The sequence below is a fragment of the Electrona antarctica genome, assembly GCF_951216825.1.
Source record: "Electrona antarctica genome assembly, chromosome: 3".
Lineage (NCBI taxonomy): Eukaryota > Metazoa > Chordata > Actinopteri > Myctophiformes > Myctophidae > Electrona > Electrona antarctica.
Genome location: NC_136808.1, coordinates 41,926,968 through 41,946,480, shown reverse-complemented (window position 1 = coordinate 41,946,480; position 19,513 = coordinate 41,926,968). Strand labels below are relative to the sequence as shown.

At 42.7% G+C, this 19,513-nt stretch overlaps 2 protein-coding genes across 3 annotated transcripts in view; one reads left to right on the top strand and one right to left on the bottom strand.

Moving 5' to 3' along the window:
* Positions 1 to 1,334: 1,334 nt before the first annotated feature.
* Positions 1,335 to 5,640, bottom strand: LOC306919792 (homeodomain-interacting protein kinase 2-like; the record flags this gene model as incomplete). The annotated part of the gene is made up of 8 exons (XM_079496342.1): positions 1,335 to 1,479; positions 1,586 to 1,767; positions 2,296 to 2,370; positions 2,478 to 2,588; positions 2,943 to 3,066; positions 3,378 to 3,559; positions 3,839 to 4,030; positions 5,434 to 5,640. The coding sequence occupies 8 exons, from the start codon at positions 5,638 to 5,640 to the stop codon at positions 1,335 to 1,337; spliced, it is 1,218 nt and encodes a 405-aa protein (XP_079352468.1).
* A 489-nt stretch (positions 5,641 to 6,129) lies between these two features.
* Positions 6,130 to 19,513, top strand: part of cskl (c-src tyrosine kinase-like) — a 72,857-nt gene continuing 59,473 nt past the window's right edge. Inside the window, exons 1-3 of one of the 2 annotated variants that reach the window (XM_079496634.1) lie at positions 6,130 to 6,438; positions 6,938 to 7,059; positions 10,059 to 10,152. The gene's annotated coding sequence lies outside the window, so the exon portion shown is untranslated. The remainder of the gene's footprint in view (positions 6,439 to 6,937; positions 7,060 to 10,058; positions 10,153 to 19,513) is intronic. The other variant, XM_079496635.1, reaches the window with a different exon arrangement.

Sequence of the window (19,513 nt, the reverse complement as noted above, 5' to 3'; positions counted from 1 at the left end):
ACTCCTGCCAAAAAGTGTTTACTGGGAGGTATTTTCTGCCTCAAAATCCCTTGATTTCTTTCTTGAGGGTTATATTTCTTAGGCCTATATATTATAGCACAATCAGACAAATATACCGGAGGTTAAGTAACCTTGCAGAGCCATGGGGCCGGAGCCTATCCCGTTTCTGTAGTGTGAGGCAGCTTGATGTTGTACACTCCCTGGGCATGATGTCCAAGTAGCTACATCATGTACTTGGATGGCATGGACATGACGCTAGTATTGTCACAGGGATTTACCCCAATCCAACAATGCTGAGTGCCAAGTTTGGAGACACTAGATCCTAATTTTATGAGTCTTTGTCTCTGCCCAGGATCGAACTCCGACCTCCCAGTCTCAGGGCGGACACTCTAACAAGGCCACTGAGCTGGTATATGGATATATGGACTGGATATACCACTGGACAGACATACAGTACCTCTAATATAGCCTTATAAGCCATAATATACATCATTACTCCTGCCAAAAGCTCCTACCTGGCAAGGCTGGCAGCCATATTAGCTTGCCTTGGGTTCATTCTTGAGGTATATTTCAAACATAACCAAATCAGACCAATTTACCAGTGGTTATAAAGGCCATATACGCCATACAAATCAGTTTTTCTCCTACCAGAAAGTAACTGTAGCTCTTACCTGGCAACTTAATTCTGGCGATGCCATTAGTCAACCAGTAGTGGACCAGTGGACAGGACAGGGAGACCACCTCCAACCACTGCAGATGTACTAGCCTTACTGCACCAACATACTGTAGCATACATACAGATTAGCCAACAAGTTCTATTCGCAAAAAAATAGTGATGGATTGCAGCTTTAAGGAATTTGTCAGAGATAAAGGTGAATCTGTTTAACGTAAAAAAGTGACATCTGCAATCAAATCCAGGTAATATCAATGTCTCATGTCATTATTCTATTTGTTTTATACAGTAAAATGTGTGGAAATCTGCTCCAGTCATCATTAAATAAAATGTGGATTTGGATAACAGTAAATAGAGGAAGTTACATGGACAAGCCAATTCAATTCACAACACCTTTGCACAGGGTTCAACATCAATTCAATTCACAACGCTTTGCATAGGGTATAACACAATATATGGTTTAATTACATAACCTCTACAAAAATACAAAATATATACAATATATACAACAAGCAATATAACAATGAATACAGTAATAGCAATATAACATATATAATATATAAGCAATATAACAATATATAATACAAAAAAAAATCATGGGGGATCTGTGGCTACTAGGGTAGTCCCCTGTCTTCTTGGGACAATTCACTGAATTCAGTCACTAATCCGGAGTCAGGCAGTCAGGCTTCTTCCTCTTTCGGACCAGGCTGCTTTCTGCTGCTTCAGATGAGGTCCTTTTCCTCTCTGTGGGAGCTGTGACCCTCTGTGTCTGGCAGACACTCATCTTGTCATAACAAGACCTTACACTGAAAAGCAAGAATGAATGAATGACTTGATTAATCAACCACAACACCAATTTCATATCTAGACACTTCGGCACAGGCCAAAAACATAAACTAAACAGACACTTACAAGGGGCTGTAGTGCAAGCTGTCCACCAGGTGGCTCATGGTCATAAATGGATGCTGCAGTACGTGGTCGGGTTCAAACCGTTTCCCAGGATCCATTTCGAGCATTTTCTTCAGCAGATCCACGAAGTGATGGCGATCTTTCACTCTCAGGTAGTTACCCTTCAGCTCGGTGGACAGACGGATCTATAATAAAAATTAAAATAAACATTTCAAATCACTTTCCTGCCTGGTCAATACTTCTACATCCTGAATAGGGAATGTTAACAGTGAATTGAAAATTGATTAATCGCCGTTAACAAATTCTCCAATTAAACGTAACAGTTAACAATGAATTGAAAATTCTGTGGTTCTATCATTAGGTGGTTTTCACTTTTCTGTCAATGTAACGCTGTCTGCGCTCGCAGCCGAGGAATGCACATGTGGGCCAGTTAAAAAAGTCGCATAAACGTCTGCTTTTGCATGTGATGTGACAGGAAAATACTTTATTTCATTTTATTCCTCATAAGATGCCATTGCCTGGCCCTGAATCTCAAATGGTGAAATAAATATTTGATTAAGGATAGTTATAGTTAATAGTTATACCCTTTGTATTCTTTCTGTATATCAGAGGTTATCATTTATTCGATAATTTGAGAAACATTGAGAAACATCCTCACACTCAAGTGCTAAATGATGACTATGTCTATGAATGTAAAATAAAAGACCACTTACATCTTTGATTGCATCTAGGGAGCATAAAGAGTACACCATGGTCCCTCCAGACTGGGCGCTTGCCTCCACCGGTGTCTAAAAAGCAAAAAACAACAATTAAAATCATGTTTTATATTATATAACATACAGTTAGTAGCCTGCATTTTAAGAATATAGTACAATGAGGGCAGAAGTGTTTGTACCTTGAGCCTTCTGACACCCGTCAAGTCACTTGTAAAATACAAGTTGGTCTTGGTTGAAGCATGGAGTAGACGTGCTGGTGGCAGTCCCTGAGTCTCTGTGATGAATCTCATCTAGAAACACAACATCAAGGCATTCATAATGTTTCATCCATGAACGTTCACTTACATTTGCATAGGAAAACTTACTGAAATTAGTTCTACGCTGTAGAAAACGCAAATATAACATTTATAATTTACTTATATTTACATTAATTTACGTTATTTAATGTACATCAAATAACGAAAGTAGCCGATGTAGAATCTCGGATATTTTCGCCGAACGTTAACCAACCCAATTCTGTTGAATGTTCACTTTATTACAGCACAATTAGGCGAAAATGGCCACCTAACATTCAGAGAATAGGGACGCTAGAGGTTCATGAGGTTAACTCGATAACTTGAGAGCTTATGTGTTTCTATACTTACCATGTGGTATTCACTCATTCCAGGAAACAGTACAGCGCCAAGGAAGAGTTCTGCTGCCACACATCCCAGAGACCACATGTCAATGGCCTCTGTGTAGGAGAGTCCCAACAGGATCTCTGGAGACCTGAGAGAAGAGAAACATCACACATAAAAAGTCTGATTTCAAGTCTGTCAATGATCCTAATGTTACCAATCACAACATATATGGTATACTTTATTGACTAGAGTCCCTCAGGGGTCTATGCATATTGTAATGCATGCCCCCATTATTAATATATGCCCAGAATAGGGATGCAAGATTCACGTGGGATTCATATTGTGGGAACAATAATAATTATAATAAATATAAACATGTATGTAATATTTTTCCAAAACAAGAGTTTATAAATGGGAAGATATGATACAATAAAGCGATATAATGAGACATTCACTCACCTGTACCAGAGTGTCTGGACATTGTCACCACACTTGACTTCAGAAGTGATGCAGGCACAGCCAAAGTCAATGACCTTTACCCTAAGGGGCTGACGATGGTGGTCCACCAACATAATGTTGTCAGGCTTCAGGTCAGTGTGGATGATTCCAGCTCTCTTCAGCATCTGTAACGCTGTGGCCACCTGCAACGTAGAGGACAGAGGGGTTACAAAACCTTCGACTCTCAAATAGCCTCTAGCCGCGCCCCCAAATAGCAGATCGACAAGCTCACAATGCGTCGCATCACAATGCGATTGAGTTGTGAGCTTGTAGATTTTTATTTTCCAAATGGCACCCCTGACAGCCCCTATTTTGAAAACATGTGACATGTGACAAACAATTGCAGTATGTGGTTCTTATATTTGATTAAGTCAGCTAAGTTGAAGTTAAGTTCCATCAATATTACAAAAAGTAGAACATACCTGCTGAACTATTGGCCGTATCTCTCCTAGGGACAACGGCTGGTAGCGGGAAATGAACTCCTTGAGACTGATGTGCAGCCTTTCAAATACCAGACAGTAAAATCCACTGAAGTGGAAGAAGTCGAAGCAATGTACAAAGTTGTGTTTGTCTGGATCGAAACACAGCTTCTGCAGCCTCCTGAGGATCTCAAACTGTAGAGAGAGAAAGAGTTTAAAGGCATAAGCAGTCATAGTTGTCTTCAATAATAATCATTGTCACATTATATTTTAATTATTGGTGGAGTAGATACTATAGAACAATCTCTACAAAATTGTAAATGTAAACAATCCGCAGCAACTGTACATTGTACACTAAAGTAACTTGATGGCACTCTTTATGTAAACATTACATTGTAACCACATTGCTTATGCTCATGCTATAGATTAAACTTTCAACTGACTTCATGCCATTGTTTTGAATTTTTTTCATTGCTTTAAAATTTGTTATCTATTTTCTCAATTAATTATTATTATAATAATTATTATTATTAGTAGTAACTGTAGTAGGCCTATATTATTATGTAATAATAAGGCCTTGGACCCATCTTCCAGCATGGCTGCCTGTAACCATTGGTAACCTAACCACCTTCAAAAGAAAAAGCCTAATTTCTGTGCATTCACAACACTTTTCCAACAGTAAACGGTTGGAAATGAAATTACTGTTAAGTGTTAAGTAAAGAATAAATGTAAGCCTTGGAAAATGGTCGGAAATAATAAAGCATAGGCTACATGATTTATAACATGCACAGTACAACATTATCAGACCATTCAATCAATGTCTTCTTTATCCCCAAAATAACTGGCTATCACAAGTTTTGTAGCAATTTGAATTGGGCCTTTAAATAATACACAATTATATTTGTTTTGGCTCCTTAAATACATGTAAATATAAAATAAATACATATTTCTTACACAAATTGCCTTAGCAACAACCTTGTTTGTATGCATGCTTTTGGCACTACTACTAGCCATTTTTTGGTATTGGGATGGTAACATACAGTTTAAAAGAACAACTCACTCTAGGCATATATGACATAATCATAGCACAGCATGTTTTCAAACATCGAAATAGCATATGTCCTGAATGCAGCTGAGCCGACCGGCCTACCATAAAGTGGCCCATGGACTAACGATCGCTTTCCCCTACCCATGGTTCACATGACGATCGGCTCGTACTTCACGATATTCATGAAATGAAATGAAATCTATATTTACCCAGGGTATCTGGGCTAAGCTCAAGAACTTGTTTCCAGCCAGGCCCTGCTCATAGAACACATTTCATCGTAGTGGTTCAATGCCTTGTTCAAGGGCACTTCAGCGGTGGTAATTTTAACGTGTCGGACGGCTGATTCGAACTAGGAACCTTCCGGTATCAAGACCGCGCCGCTATCCGTTCGGCCACCGCTGCCACGAATGACAGTCATGACAGTCATGTTCCAGGGCTAGCTTTCCCCCCAAAATGAACTCGATCTATAAGTTAAAGGGCGTTTTTGCTACTAGCGACAACTAGTGTTTAACGACTCCGAGTCTCGGAGTGTCCGTGTCAGATCACCTACCTCACGTTTGGCTCCTCTGGTGCTGTCCGTCACCATCTTAACGGCCACTGTCCGGTTGGTTTCCATGTCCTTACACCTGAGCACCTTCCCAAACGCTCCTCGGCCGAGAAAGGACTTCACCTCGTAGGAGCTTTTCCCCGAGGTCAGAACCACGGACGGCGGACGCATGGAGTACGCGCTCCACGCACGGAGCGTGGAGTCCCTCATTTGACGTTGAGAATCATGCAAGTAGAAGTATCTATCACCTCGACGTTGAGAAGCCATTGTTGCTGAAATGTAGACAGAAACAGTTACGTTAGTAGGCCTAGTTTGTTAGAAGTTCGAACTGGTCGATGGAAATCCAACTGACCTTAAATGTTTTAAATTAGACAGTAGACATTAGACATACTGAACATCTTTGCTGTAATGCAGACGGAAATATCAATGCTAACTGTTGATGTTAACTAATGCTAACATCAATGCTAACGTTAAGAAGTTCTAACATGAGCGTCCCACTTTGCACCTTACCTGTTCGCTGTTCAGTGTGAATGATGAAGATGAATTCTCAAGCGGTTAATCCTCAATGCGGTGGGTGGGCGGGCGATTTAAAATATGCGCGTCCCATTGGTTAGACTAGGAAATGACGTTTCATCACGTTCAAGGTCAACGCTCACATTCCATTGGTTCTTCTAGGATGTGACGTAGGAGCTTAACGCCAGGCAGCAGGCTAACTTGTTGCTACAGTAGGCCATGGGTAGGCTTGTAGATCCGAGAAAAGACATCTTTAGATTAATGTATAGCCTTATTTTTTCCCGTGTGAACTACTTTGAAGGCCTAATATTAAAGTGTTTATTTAGCCAGTTAAATACTAGCCTTGTTTTGCGCGCTGTCGTCACAGGAATTTAGTGCTAGCGACATGACACACACCTTATTTCAAACACCAGCATTGTCATAGCGACGTGTTCACTAATTCACTTCAAGTTCATTCTCCACGTACACTGTACACGGCGAAAGCAGGTTACAAATGTATGTGTCTGCTGCCTACAGTGCCTGCAGTGCTACTGCTAATTTACTGTATCATGTTATTTTTTGCTGCCGTTAGCTTGCAAGCTAACTATTTACGTTTTGTTACAGTTAGGCTACGTTATGAACGAGCTGTTTTCTTTTTTACGTCCACGTACATAATTGGGCCTATGCAGCCTACATTTATAGTGGCTACCCCCCCCCCCCCCCCCCCCTACTCTTATGGTGGCTACAGTTATTATGGAAATATGTGGCATACGCAGTTGCCGTATTATTATAGAAAATTGTACATTATAAAATGCTAGGTCAAAATGTAATACCGGTAACTTTCTGGGGCTGTGCCTGTGCGATAAAAATGTGTATGCCAAATACCTGCTATGAATATGACTATGGGTTCACACTTATTTTTGTGTAGCAACAGTGAAAACATATAAGGTTTTATAATTATAATCCGTTTTATAATAAAGGTTTTATTATAATGCTCTTATTTTACATTCCACAGACCAGAAGACTGAGCGCTCTGGCCACGTTCATTTTTGAAAGTGAGGAGAGATGGCATTGGGAAGGAGCTCTGAGGGGATACCGTAGTGGGAGGAGTCCTGCTGTATTTTGACAAGAAAAGAGGTGAAAAACAACATAGATGGCCACATTGTGTTCATATTGTCATGTGTTCTATGGTTATTACTGCACCACTCACCAAAACTAATTCCAGATATACAACACACTGAAATTAAAAATACTATACAGTACAGTAAGTGCAATATTCTGCTCTTTCATCAGAATTCTTTGTTTAAATCAATATTGTTCTACATTAGATTTGTATAAGCTCAGGTATGCTGACAACGCTTCCCTTTGTGATGCGTCGATCAGAGTGTTCAGGTTTCAGTAAGATACCCAGCATTGCATTGTGTGTAGGCTCTCTCTCTCTCCCTCAACAGATTATTGCATGATGGGTGACATAGGCTCTCTCTCCTACCTCCACCATCCCCCTCTGACTCTTCTCTCTCCCACTCTCCCTCCCTTCTGGTCTCCTTCTCACTCCCATCACTCAGGTTGTTGAGGTTTGGTACCTCAATCTCTTAATCTTCCCGCCCAGGTGCTCATCTGCCACAGACAGACAGACAGACAGACAGATGTAGAATTACTTATTTATTAGATTCCTTATTTTATCATCTTACTGTTACTGTTGGCCCAGGTAAGACCTATTAAGTCAACAACATTAGTTTCGTTCTCTATTTATGAGTATATTTAGACAGCTATGTGTGTTTCTGGCTGGCTGGGTGGCTGGCTGTGTCCGTCCCTGGCTGGCTGGGTCTGTCCGAGCACGAAAATTGCGTTTGGTTTGTTTGCACAACCAAGTGTCACTTGGTGCAGCCTAACACATACACACAGGCGGCGGTGGTTCAGGGGTAGAGTGGCCAGATGGTAACCGCAAGGTTGCCAGTTCGAACCCGGGCTCCCCCAAAGTTAGTGTCGAAGTGTCGTTGAGCAAGACACTGAACCCCTAATTGCTCCTGATGTGCTGGTTAGTGCCTTGCATCGGTGCATGAATGTGTGTGTGAATGGGTGATTGTAGTGCACAATCTATGTAAAGCGCCTTGGATAAAGGGCGCTATATAAATGTACCATTTACCATTTACACACATATTAACTGTATATATGATGATTTGGGGTGTTACAGTACAGTAGAGGGCCCACCTGGATGTCCCCGGGACCCCCAGGGTACCCCCCAGGGACCCCCACACAGTAACTCTGTAATTTCTCAACCATTTCGAATGCGGGGCGGCTCACCGGAACCGGGCCGGCACCCTGGCCGCGTTCTTGTGGGTCTGGAACTTCCGGGGACCCCCCCAGGGACCCCCACACAGTCTTTTTTGCAAAAGAGCCTCTGCCTGATGATGACCAAAAGCCTAACATCACTAGATATTAACTGACCTTTTCCTATGTTGGATACCTCCCTTCGTGTGGTTTTGTTGCCCTATGTGGATCAAACATATGGATTATTTTTTACCTGTGAAGTTATCGCCCATGTGGACTTCCATCTTGATGAATTGATAGGAAAACAAGCTTTTTGTGTTATCCTTCATTGTATAATCGACTTTAATCGTACTATTTGCAAATGGTTAATAAAGTATTCAATCAATCAATCCCATCCTAGTAGCCTATACAGTAGGCCTACCTACAGCAAGCTTTTTGCTTATGCAATAGCCTGCTGCATTAGCATTATGGTAATAGACATAAAATGCAAAAAGGTATAACAGCACAATGGCAGGTCCCCTACTTGTAGGAATTTTATGCTATATTTAGATATCATTGATTAGCCCCTCCTATATAAATGGTACATGGTGCATTTATATAGCGCCGTTATCCAAGGCGCTTTACATAGATTGTGCATTACATTCACCCATTCCACACACACATTCATACCGATGGCGGCAGAAACCATGCAAGGCACTAGCCAGCACATCAGGAGCAATTTGGGGTTCAGTGTCTTGCTCAAGGACACCTCGGGTTTGAACAGGCAACCTTGCGGTTACCATCCAGCCACTCTACCCCTGAGCCACCGCAGGTTTAATGGTTGTTTTTCCTTAAACAAACACTCCATTGACATGGACAGAGTTTAATGTTTGTTTTGTCCATGTTTGTTTTGTCTGATAATTACGTCATAAAAGATGTATACACTTCACTTCACACAGATGTGATTTCTTATTTTATTTGATTTGTTTTTTTCCTCGCTCCCTCTTTCTTTTTCCTGAAAACACAAAAACGAATTTCACTCAATTATACACCTGTAAACCTGTTCTGTGTCAATTAATCTGATTTGATCTTTTCGCTCCTATGCCACCAAAATGTGGAACGCCCTACCAACAGTCATTAAGACATGCGAATCCCTTGACTCCTTCAAAACCGCTCTCAAAGGGCACCTACGGATGGCTGCAATTCGAAACTGGCCCCCGTAAAATCTGAATCCCCCCCCCCCTATTTCCCTCACTGTATATGTTTCTTTTCCCTTTTTACCTCCATTATGATGAATTCCTGTTCTGTTCTTTGTCTATATAGAAGTGTCTATTTGTATGTCTCTAAATGTTTTGATGAATTGAACATGGTGGACCCTCTTGTAAACAAGTGTAATGCTTAATTGGGTCGTCCACTCACAGTTAACAGCCTTTGTATTGAGTTTGTGCTTGAAATGTACTGTAATTCTGCAAACTGTTAAATATTTCAATCAATCAATCAAATTTGCTGACCTTGTGACAATACATTTTGTGACAAGTTGATCCACATCGCGCGATTGGCCACAAGGCGGCGCTCAGAGCCCACAACTGCCAAAACTGCCAAGATGGAAAATCAACAACCGACAGAGCCATTCGATTGCATTCAACTCTCAGGGAACACAGCACGCATGCGTGTTGTCCCCAGCGAGGCATAGGAGGAGACCATTTCCTCTTGCACAGGCCCAGGCCAGCCGCGAGCCGCTCCACACAGACAGACAGTCCCACATTCACTCATGCTCACACACATAGAAGAAGCAACAGTCCAAGCAATCCCAAATCAAAGCCTCCTTTCGGATTGTCCTCCTTTAAAAAAAAAAGACCAGTCAATTAACCGGATGTCCCCGACAGGTCAACAACAGAAGGAGTCCTCCTCCTAATGGGTCTGCGACGCTAGTGTTACTTACAACATCATCCACATCTGAAGTGATCTCTCTCTTTACGGGTGAGTTGGTTGCACACTGACATACACACAGTGCAAGCAGTGTTTTGTCTTCCTGCTGTTGCAGCAGCAGCAGCAATGCTTTGTTAATGCTTCAGAATACACGTCAAACCCACAGCTCCATTAATGGACGGTGTCTGGCCCGTACACTGCACTCTATAATCTGTCAATCTGTGTTAGTGAGACATGAGAGGTGGAACTGTTTATTGCAGCGTTTAGCCTTAGCAGCGGCTACCGCTACATAGACATTGTTGTAGCCCTATTCATCTGTCGGCGGTGGAATGGATACTGTACTGTCTGTAGCAGCAGGGTCAGCCCATTTCTATTGATGCCGTGCTGATCGGCGCGTGTTGTTTTTTCACATTCAATTCATTACACTTGATATATCACTTCATTTTCATATAATATAGGCCTGGTTAAAAGTGTTAACAGCTGGTGAGGAACGGCATGTTGTGTGGACGATTTGCCATGCACATTGTGTGTGTGTTTGTGTGTGTGTGTGTGTGTGTGTGTGTGTGTGTGTGTGTGTACTACGTACAGTAGATTCTAATTGATTGTTGGTTTTGTGCTTTTGTCTTGTGCCCACGATGAGGCCCCTGGAAACCACGTTAGGTTTACGTGTTATAAATGTTAGTCTGGATTGGAGAGGACCTATATGTTGTTCGTTATATCGCGATATGTACGGAACCAAACGTCGACCTTCAATTATGTCGGGATATCTAAGCGTTTTGTCTTGATTTCCTTAATATCACAAAAACATTGTACATACAAAAAAATACTGTAGGCCTACCTCCATGTGCCATAATAATGACAACAGAGAGTAGATGATTTGGTTAATTATTTATTTATAATATGCTATTAAGTAGTAATAATATGTATATGTGTATATATATATATATATATATATATATATACAATACATACATACATGTAACATGCATGCATACTAGTGTACATAATACAGAGAGAGAGGTAGATGTATTTTTTGTACGTATTCAGTTGTTCCATAATTTTCTTTTTTTTCTCTTTTTTCCCCGTGATTTTGCAACCCATTTTTTTCACCCAGTGTCAATTATCTAATGTAATCCTGGGCGCTACACTTCCTCTGCCAACCTGGAGGGGCAGTGCCAGTGGACTGGCCTCATGCTCCTTCTATGCATGAGGAGTCCAAGCTGCTTCTTTTCACCTGACGGGGGAGTTTCCCCGGCCGAACGTAGCACGTGGAAGGAACACGTTATTCCGACCAGTTCCTTTCCCCTCCTTCAGGTGCCCTGGCTGGCCAGGGGGAGGTAGTTTAGAGACCAGGATTACTGCATGTTTTTTGTGAGGGTACCACTACCTACCTACCCTAGGGGACACGGGGAGAACATGCAAACTCCACACAGAAATACTCTAGCTGTGAGGCGACAGCACTACCGTGTCACCGTGCCCCCTCAGTTGTTCCATAATGAACATTTAATTGATATAGTCATAGTCTGTCTATCAGAATTCGTTTCTCAACAAAATGTTAACACACCAAATCACTTTTTTTCTTTAAGGAACAACTCAAAGATTCCACTGACTAATATTCATATTGCATATAATGGACAAATGCAATTTCTGGATGTTTACTGAATGGTAATGACATTTGCAGTGAACTTAAATGCTGTCTTAAATATCCCACTAATTACAGCGAGTAGTGGTCATTGGAGTGACATGATGAGCTTTGGGATTTCAGTTGGAGAAATCTTTTATAGATGTGGCGAGAACTTGAAGTGTGTGTGTGTGTGTGTGTGTGTGTGTGTGTGTGTGTGTGTGTGTGTGTGTGTGTGTGTGTGTGTGTGTGTGTGTGTGTGTGTGTGTTTGTGTTATTCTCAATGCTCATTTTAACATGCATACCTATTACCAGCTGTTGTGTTGACGTGCGTGCGTCTGTCCGTGCATGTGTAGTAAGGTAGGTGTGTGTGGCCTGGGAAAAGCAGACTCCAACATGCTCAGGATCTGTATGACGTCTGTTGAGCCCGACCTGTTGCTGCTATGCTTGGATGTTACAGCCAGTGTCTTCAGGGTCTGGCTGAGCAACAGAATATAGTTTCTGTCGGGCCAGAAACCTCTTATCTCCATATTTATTTCCCGTAAATTAACACCCTACTTAATAATAGCGTCGCACAAAAACATCAAAAGTTGCAGATCCACAAGCTCGCGACGTGCTTCGAGCTTGTAGATCTGCTACTTTTGCTGCAGATGTTGACAATTTGGCAGATCAGTGGTTTCCATTGTAAACATCCATACCTTGTTGAACATGAACTTGCTCATTAATTAAAAACTTCAGCTAGAACGAGGGGGACTAATTAGCGAGTTCAGTGAAATGTGGTCTTTTGATGATGGAAAGACAACCTGCCTACACCATGTGGAGATATCACCGAAAGAAAGAGCTTGTTATTCTCAATGCTCATTTTAACGTGCATACCTATTACCAGCGTGCAAATAGCACTTGTCGTGTTGACATGCAATTGGATGTGCTGTTATTTAGGGCTGCAACTGTAGTTTATTTTCTTTGCTGATTATTCTGTTGATTACTTTATCTATTAATTGAATAAAAGTACAAAACAACATATTTTTTTCAATATGTCAAGAAATCAATTAACCTCTTAAGCGTTATTATATACTTGCACAAAGATGTCATGCAAAAAGGTAGGCTATCTACAAGCTCACAACAATGCATCCCATTGTGATAGCTTGTAGATAGATCGACTACTTTCACTTCACAGTTCACACACACTTTTTTTAAACATTTCTGTCTATGACTTGCCTCAAATAGGGATAGATTATTTACCACTTAAATCCCAGCATCCGTATTGTGAGGAAAGCTTTTACTGAAAATAGCCGATCGACAATCTCACAACTTGTCCACCTGGTATTTATTTATTGTGCTATTCTAAAGGGCACGGTGGCACAGTCGGTAGTGCTGTCGCCTCACAGCTAGAAGGTCCTGGGTTCGATTCCCGCTGGGGAAGCTGTGGTCGCTATGGGCGTGTTCTCTCCTCTGCGTCATCAGTGCCCATGCGTCATCAGTGCCCATACCTGAGGCAGGATTGGCGAAAGGGCCTTTCTGTGTGGAGTTTGCATGTTCTCCCCGTGTCCCATAGGCCTAGGGTAGGTACCCTCACAAAAAACATCCTGGGCTCTAAACTACCTCCCCCTGGCCAGCCGGGGCACCTGATGGAGGGGAAAGGAACTGGTCAGAATAACGTGTTCCTTCCATGCACTACCTCGGCAGAGGAAACTCCCCCCTGTCAGGTGAAAAGAAGCAGCTTGGACTCCTCATGCATAGAAGGAAGCATGAGGTCAGTCCGCTGCCCCCCAGGTTGGCAGAGGAAGTGTAGTGTAACATTAGATAATTGACACTGGGTGAAAAAATGGGTTGCAAAATCGTGGGATAAAAATGATATATAAAAAAGTGCTATTCTGCCACAATTACATCAACGTGGTTATGAAATTATCAATTATCTTTTGATAATCGATGAATAGGTCAATGAATTAACTGTTAACACCCTTATATACCTTCATTTCCCGGATACACGCAGAGAGGGACTTGGAACAGCACAAATCCAATGCTATTAGGCTGACTTAACGTACAATCAGTCTGTGAAGACAGACAGACCCATCTTGTATAGCGAGGACATTGACCACCACTGGGTCACTTTCTCATCACTATCTGTTCTCTGTCAATAGCTCTTAACCACTCTCGCATTGAATGACTGATGGCTAGATTGAAGAAGTCTCTGTGCTGTGTGTGCCTTGAGGAGGCCGTAATGGTTGTCAGGCAAGGCCTATGGGCCTAGACGCTTGTCTGTTTTCCTTCTTCCATTGAAGGGCTTTAGGAAGAAACCCACTCTGGTCTGGCAGCATGAATGATCAGTGAGGAAGTGCAAAGGCCTGTATTTCGGACTTACGCTAAGCTCTGAGCTCGGCTCAACACACTCAGCATGGAGGTAATGGCTGCTCAGTCTGTACGCCGTTGTGTCTCTGTTGCACATTTGACGCCTCTCCAAGGCCCTGCTGACCTTAACACAATGACCACATTTAGCTGCTTCCTCTTCCAGCCTGTCCCCTCTCCAACATCCACTGTCCTCTACCTCAGCATCGGATTGTAGGATTTTAATTGTTGCGTGTGGGCGAAAATAGCGGATCCAAAGCTCAAGATGTGTTATTTCTGAGAATGTTGCCCAAAATTGGGACACCAGGGTTAGTGAAAAACAAAAACAAAACTACAATACGAGTATTGCCATTACCTGTATGTATATGCTGATATTTGATATTTTGAGCACAGTTGCTGACCTACTTAACTGTACATAGTTACTTTTGGTTGCTCTAAAGTGTTTTAGTTTGCATCCTGTTTGTTGACTATGTCTTTGACTCTGATCTTACACTCTGGATAAGAGAGTCTGCTAAATGGTGTCGGGAGATGTATTGTGTCCAACAGTGCATTTTCTCCTTGTGCAAAGACAACATTATGTTGATTTGTGAGTTGCCAGAAATAACGTTACTGAGAAGCTGCATTCCTGTGGCTACAAAAGTATCTCAGCATCCATCTCTGAAGTGCGCAGACTTGTGCAGACAATTCCAAGTTGTGGCAAGATTTTGCCAAGCAAGCCAACTGTGCATAAGCCCATTGATATGGGATGAGGGGAAACTGCAGTTTCTGCATTGCACCTGCAGCTGTTCCTCTTTTTAGATCATACTTAATGTGTTCTCCTGTCGAGACCACACACAACAATATGAACAAATCTCAGCCATCCATGTCCTCCCACTGATGTTGGTAACACTTCTCTACTGTTTGCGGCGGTGGCTCAGGGGTAGAGTGGCTGGATGGTAACCGTGAGGCTGCCAGTTCGAACCCGGGCTCCCCCAGAGTCACTGTCGAAGTGTCCTTGAGCAAGACACTGAACCCCTAATTGCTCCCGATGTGCTGGTTGGTGCCTTGCATGGTTTCCGCTGCCATCGGTGTATGAATGTGTGTGTGAATGGGTGAATGTAATGCACAATCTATGTAAAGCGCCTTGGATAAAGGCGCTATATAAATGCACCATTTACCATTTACCATTTTACTGTTTTCTTCAACAGGTTAAATCAAGCCTGTAATTTTTAGAATAACTAGAATTCTAATGAAATGTTCAACACTGTCCGATTTCTGACTGAATCATATCTACAATTCTACATGACATGATAATTTTTTCGTAGAGCGTCAACCTTGTCGAATGAATTATAACGCACACAACACAGTCAGTGCAAACTGACAGAATGGCATATGAATATGAGTAATTCAGAATATTAATTGTGAAATATAAGTATATAAAACATTCTGAAATACCGTAATAACATGAAACACGTGAACCGTAGTAGTAGCCCTATTGTGTGGTAAACATTCTGCAATCTACAAGCTCATGTCGAACCTGGGTCTCCCGCATGGAAAGCCATCATCTCAGGCTTTTGCGCATCAGGCAGAGGCCGAGCCACTACTGCTACACTCGGGTGTTGCGATGCATTGTAAGCTTGTAAATAGGCTAGAAGGGGGAAAAATGACTAGTAAAGACACTGGGGGACTCAGACCTGAGGGTTTAATGTGTAGGATAACTCGGTAAGCACCACCAGGGCATATTTCCTTTTGTGGTCTTCACAAGCTAATGCAAAAGTGCATTGGACGGTGGACCACGACCACACTAGTGTCAGACCTTTCAAGACACTCAACATTACACCTGACCAGGCTACCGTATTCAGCACTGCTTATTGAGACCCGTCCTGGCGGTTCCTCTTGTGTTTCCAGCAGACTGCTAGTGAAATCATCCCAGAGTGCCTGAGCTGCATTCTACGCACTGTGTTGCTCGGCATGTCGTCCTCCTCTTCGCCACTGTTCAGCAGCTGTGGTGCTGTGATAGAGCCGCCCCTCCTGGCGACCATGCTGCCCAGTAGAATAGCTCCATTGTGGGCACCGTCTTGGGTGAAACACGCAACGAGGCCTCTCCATCTGGACAGCGGATGGCCAGGCAGGCTGGCGCTTGAGAGAGGGCCATGGAACCCACTGGCCGCTTGGCATGTAGGTCTTCCCCATGCTAAGTTAAATGTTAGGATTCTGTCTTGCTTGCAGAGTAGGCCTATGTACGTTTTCAATCACAACTGTTTGAATGAAGATTCAATACATATCATGTTATGGTTTAACATGGTGGTCAGTCAGTTTAACTACTGACTCGTCAGTCAGTAGTGTGATTCAGCTCAGAGTGCTCTGGACTGACAGCATAATTGATTTTAGGCAGCCGTTGTTTACATTCTGGATACATCGCGAGTCCTGTGGGTTGGCAAAATAACTGAAAAACACTGGCGATGGCGGAATGAATAATTAATTAATACCTGGCAATCAATGTGTTGAATGGAAATATAAATTATTTTTTTCAAATGAGATTTGCTCTTATAGATTGAAATGTAGTCAGTTTTGGATATTTTCTGGGTGTTGTATTGTTGTATTGTTGTATTTTTGATTATTTGAACTAAGAAATATCGCCTACATGTCAGTGAAAGTAATCACTGCGAAGATCCATACATTTCTACACAGGATTAGACAGGATGAGAGGTCACAGTTGAGTTACAGATCAAGTTTTGTTAGATAATTTTTTTGGGGGGTTATTGTGAGGGGAAGATTGATTGTTTTTATTCATGTCTAACAGATTACTGTTATATTAAACTCCAATAGTAATTAGTTCCATCCATGTTTCTGAAATCTTATGTTCTTCTCTGCCTCCCACTGGAGGACCAGTAGAGTGAAGTCTAACCGTAGTTATGTTCATGCTACATACAGTACAGTTACAGTTGTAGTACATCCTCCATCTCAGTGCTCTCTCTGTCTAGTTGAACATTTAATAATTTGTAGATGTGATAATGCTTGCTAAATCACTTTCACCCCGGCATACCTATTTTGGGCGTGTCATTCATTATATTGTCAAAACAATTGTCCAAACATTCCAGAAAGAGCGTGCTGGCCGATGAGGTTTTGTCTGAGGTTTTGTCAAAGTCTATCAGGCTTAACTTCCACTTGACTAGTACCATGGATGAAATGAATGAATGAACTGACGAATGAACGCTCCAAGCAGGACACCAGTGTTTTGTAGAGGTTACCGTCAGTCGCCACATGTATGTATGTATGTATGTGCTGTGTAGAGATGTGACGTTCGTGAACGAGTCGGATCTTTTGAACGGCTCTTTGAAAGGAACGATGGGATCCGGTTCACAGTAGGGAGCCGTTCCTTTTTAGAGGAGGAGGGGGGCAGGGGGGTTTCAACTGGGGGGGGGGCACTGGGGAGACACTGGGGAGGCACTGGGGAGTGGGGAGTCCCTAGGGAGGCCCTTGGCAGATATTGGGGAGGTACTGGGGAGGCACTGGGGGGGGACACTGGCCCCCTTCCCCCCACACCCCTCCCCACACCCCCCCCCCCCCCATCGGGAACGTCGTTCAAAAGAGCCAGTCTTTTGAACGACTCTTTGAAAGGAACGGATCCCAGAGATCCGGCTCCCTTCAAAGAGCCATAAATCCCATCTCTAGTGCTGTGAGTGTGTAGTAAGAGGAGGTCAGGGAACATACCAGAGGAGGCTGCCCTGGGCAGATCCTGTAAGCCCCCTATTAAATGTGATTTATGATCCATGTTCTGATGTCCTACCGGAGGGTGATGATTTCAAAATAGTGCTGTGAAGTAATCCACACCTAAATGGACTGTCATCAATCAGCCAGGGCACGCACACGCATAAGCATATACACATGCATTTTCCTCTCATTTCCTCGATATATGTGCATCATGCAAATCTACACACGCACACATACGGACATACCTGCGCATACAGATGCATTTTCTTCTTGGTCTCTCTATATAGTATACTGTATGCATCACGAAAACCTACACACACACACACACACACACACGCACGCACGCACGCACGCGCGCGAGCGAGCGCGCGCACAGAAGACACATATACAGTATGTAGTGCCAGTCAGGCGGCCACAGTTATTAATTATTTAAAAGGCGGTTGTGTTGTATTGTATTGGGGGACCATCGTTCTGGGTTTGGAGCTTTGTGTGCAGGAGTGTGCTCAGCTGCTGATTTGATTTAATGAGAAGCAGATAAATTTGAGTGGCTGGCTGGGAACAGCCGGTCTCTTCCTGCTCTGAGTGGAGTCATGCAGAAGAGCCCTCATCAAGATATTTAGTCTGGCCTGGCCGACAGTGGGAGGCAGCCAGCCCACAGCATGTCCCTGGTCTGATCTGTGTACACCAGTGGGTTCTTCTCAGACATTTCCACGTTAAGGCCCCCCTATGTTCATATGCATTTAGCCGCAGCCCCCCCCCCCCCCCCCCCCCCACGCCCCATCTGAAAATGTTCTGTGCCAGGGAGGAACCTCCTTTATTAGAGAGGATTTGTTTTGTTAAAATATTACACATTTATTGCAGATATTATTACAAGCAGGATTTTTTCTTTTCCATTTTTTTCTTTTTCTTTTTTTAAATGGATCTACAAGCTCACAACGTGTTGCATCTCAGGATGTTGTGTGAGCTTGTAGATCTGCCATTTTTGAATAGCCAAAGTATGGTATATTAATAACACAGTTTTTTTTGTTCGGGACCCCCTGGATAGAAGTCATATCAATTAGATCTATAGAGGGTATGCGCGTGACATAATCATCATACCCGGAAGTTATGCGGGAATGCCTACTGAGTGGCAAAAAACTGCTCTCTGGCCTTCACAGCCCATACATCCAAACAGAAAAGTCCTATTTGATTGCATTAAATGACTTTAAACAACATTAAATTAACTTTGTCACTAACTTTGCCATTCGATCTGCCATTCACTTTATGCATGCGCATACCCTCTATACACTTATATACCATTCAGGGCCTATACTGTAGTTCCTACTACTAGTAAAGCAGGGTGAATCCCAGTAAAGCCTTAGTTGCACACTGGTGTAAAGAGCATATAATATACAACCTCACAACGCACCACATTCGTGACACGTTGTGAGCTTGTATCTGCTATTTACTGAGTACAACACCGGAACGCAACGAAGTCTAAATCGGTCTTAAGTCAGGTACTGTAGCTGTGTTTTGGCTTTCCCCTGCTGTGATCTGTAATCATCCTGCCCTCAGCAAAACAGCACCTGTGTGTACTGGCTCAACTGTCATTTGTAATGAGAGCCCATGTGCCGAGAGAAACGGGAAATGGCCATGTTGATATTATGTTCTCACTGGCGGTGTTTTTTTCTCTTTGGAATATAACTGTACCGCTGTTGTTATTTTGTTGCTGTTGGAAGTGGTGACTTGTAGAAGATGCAGCAAGTCACCCGC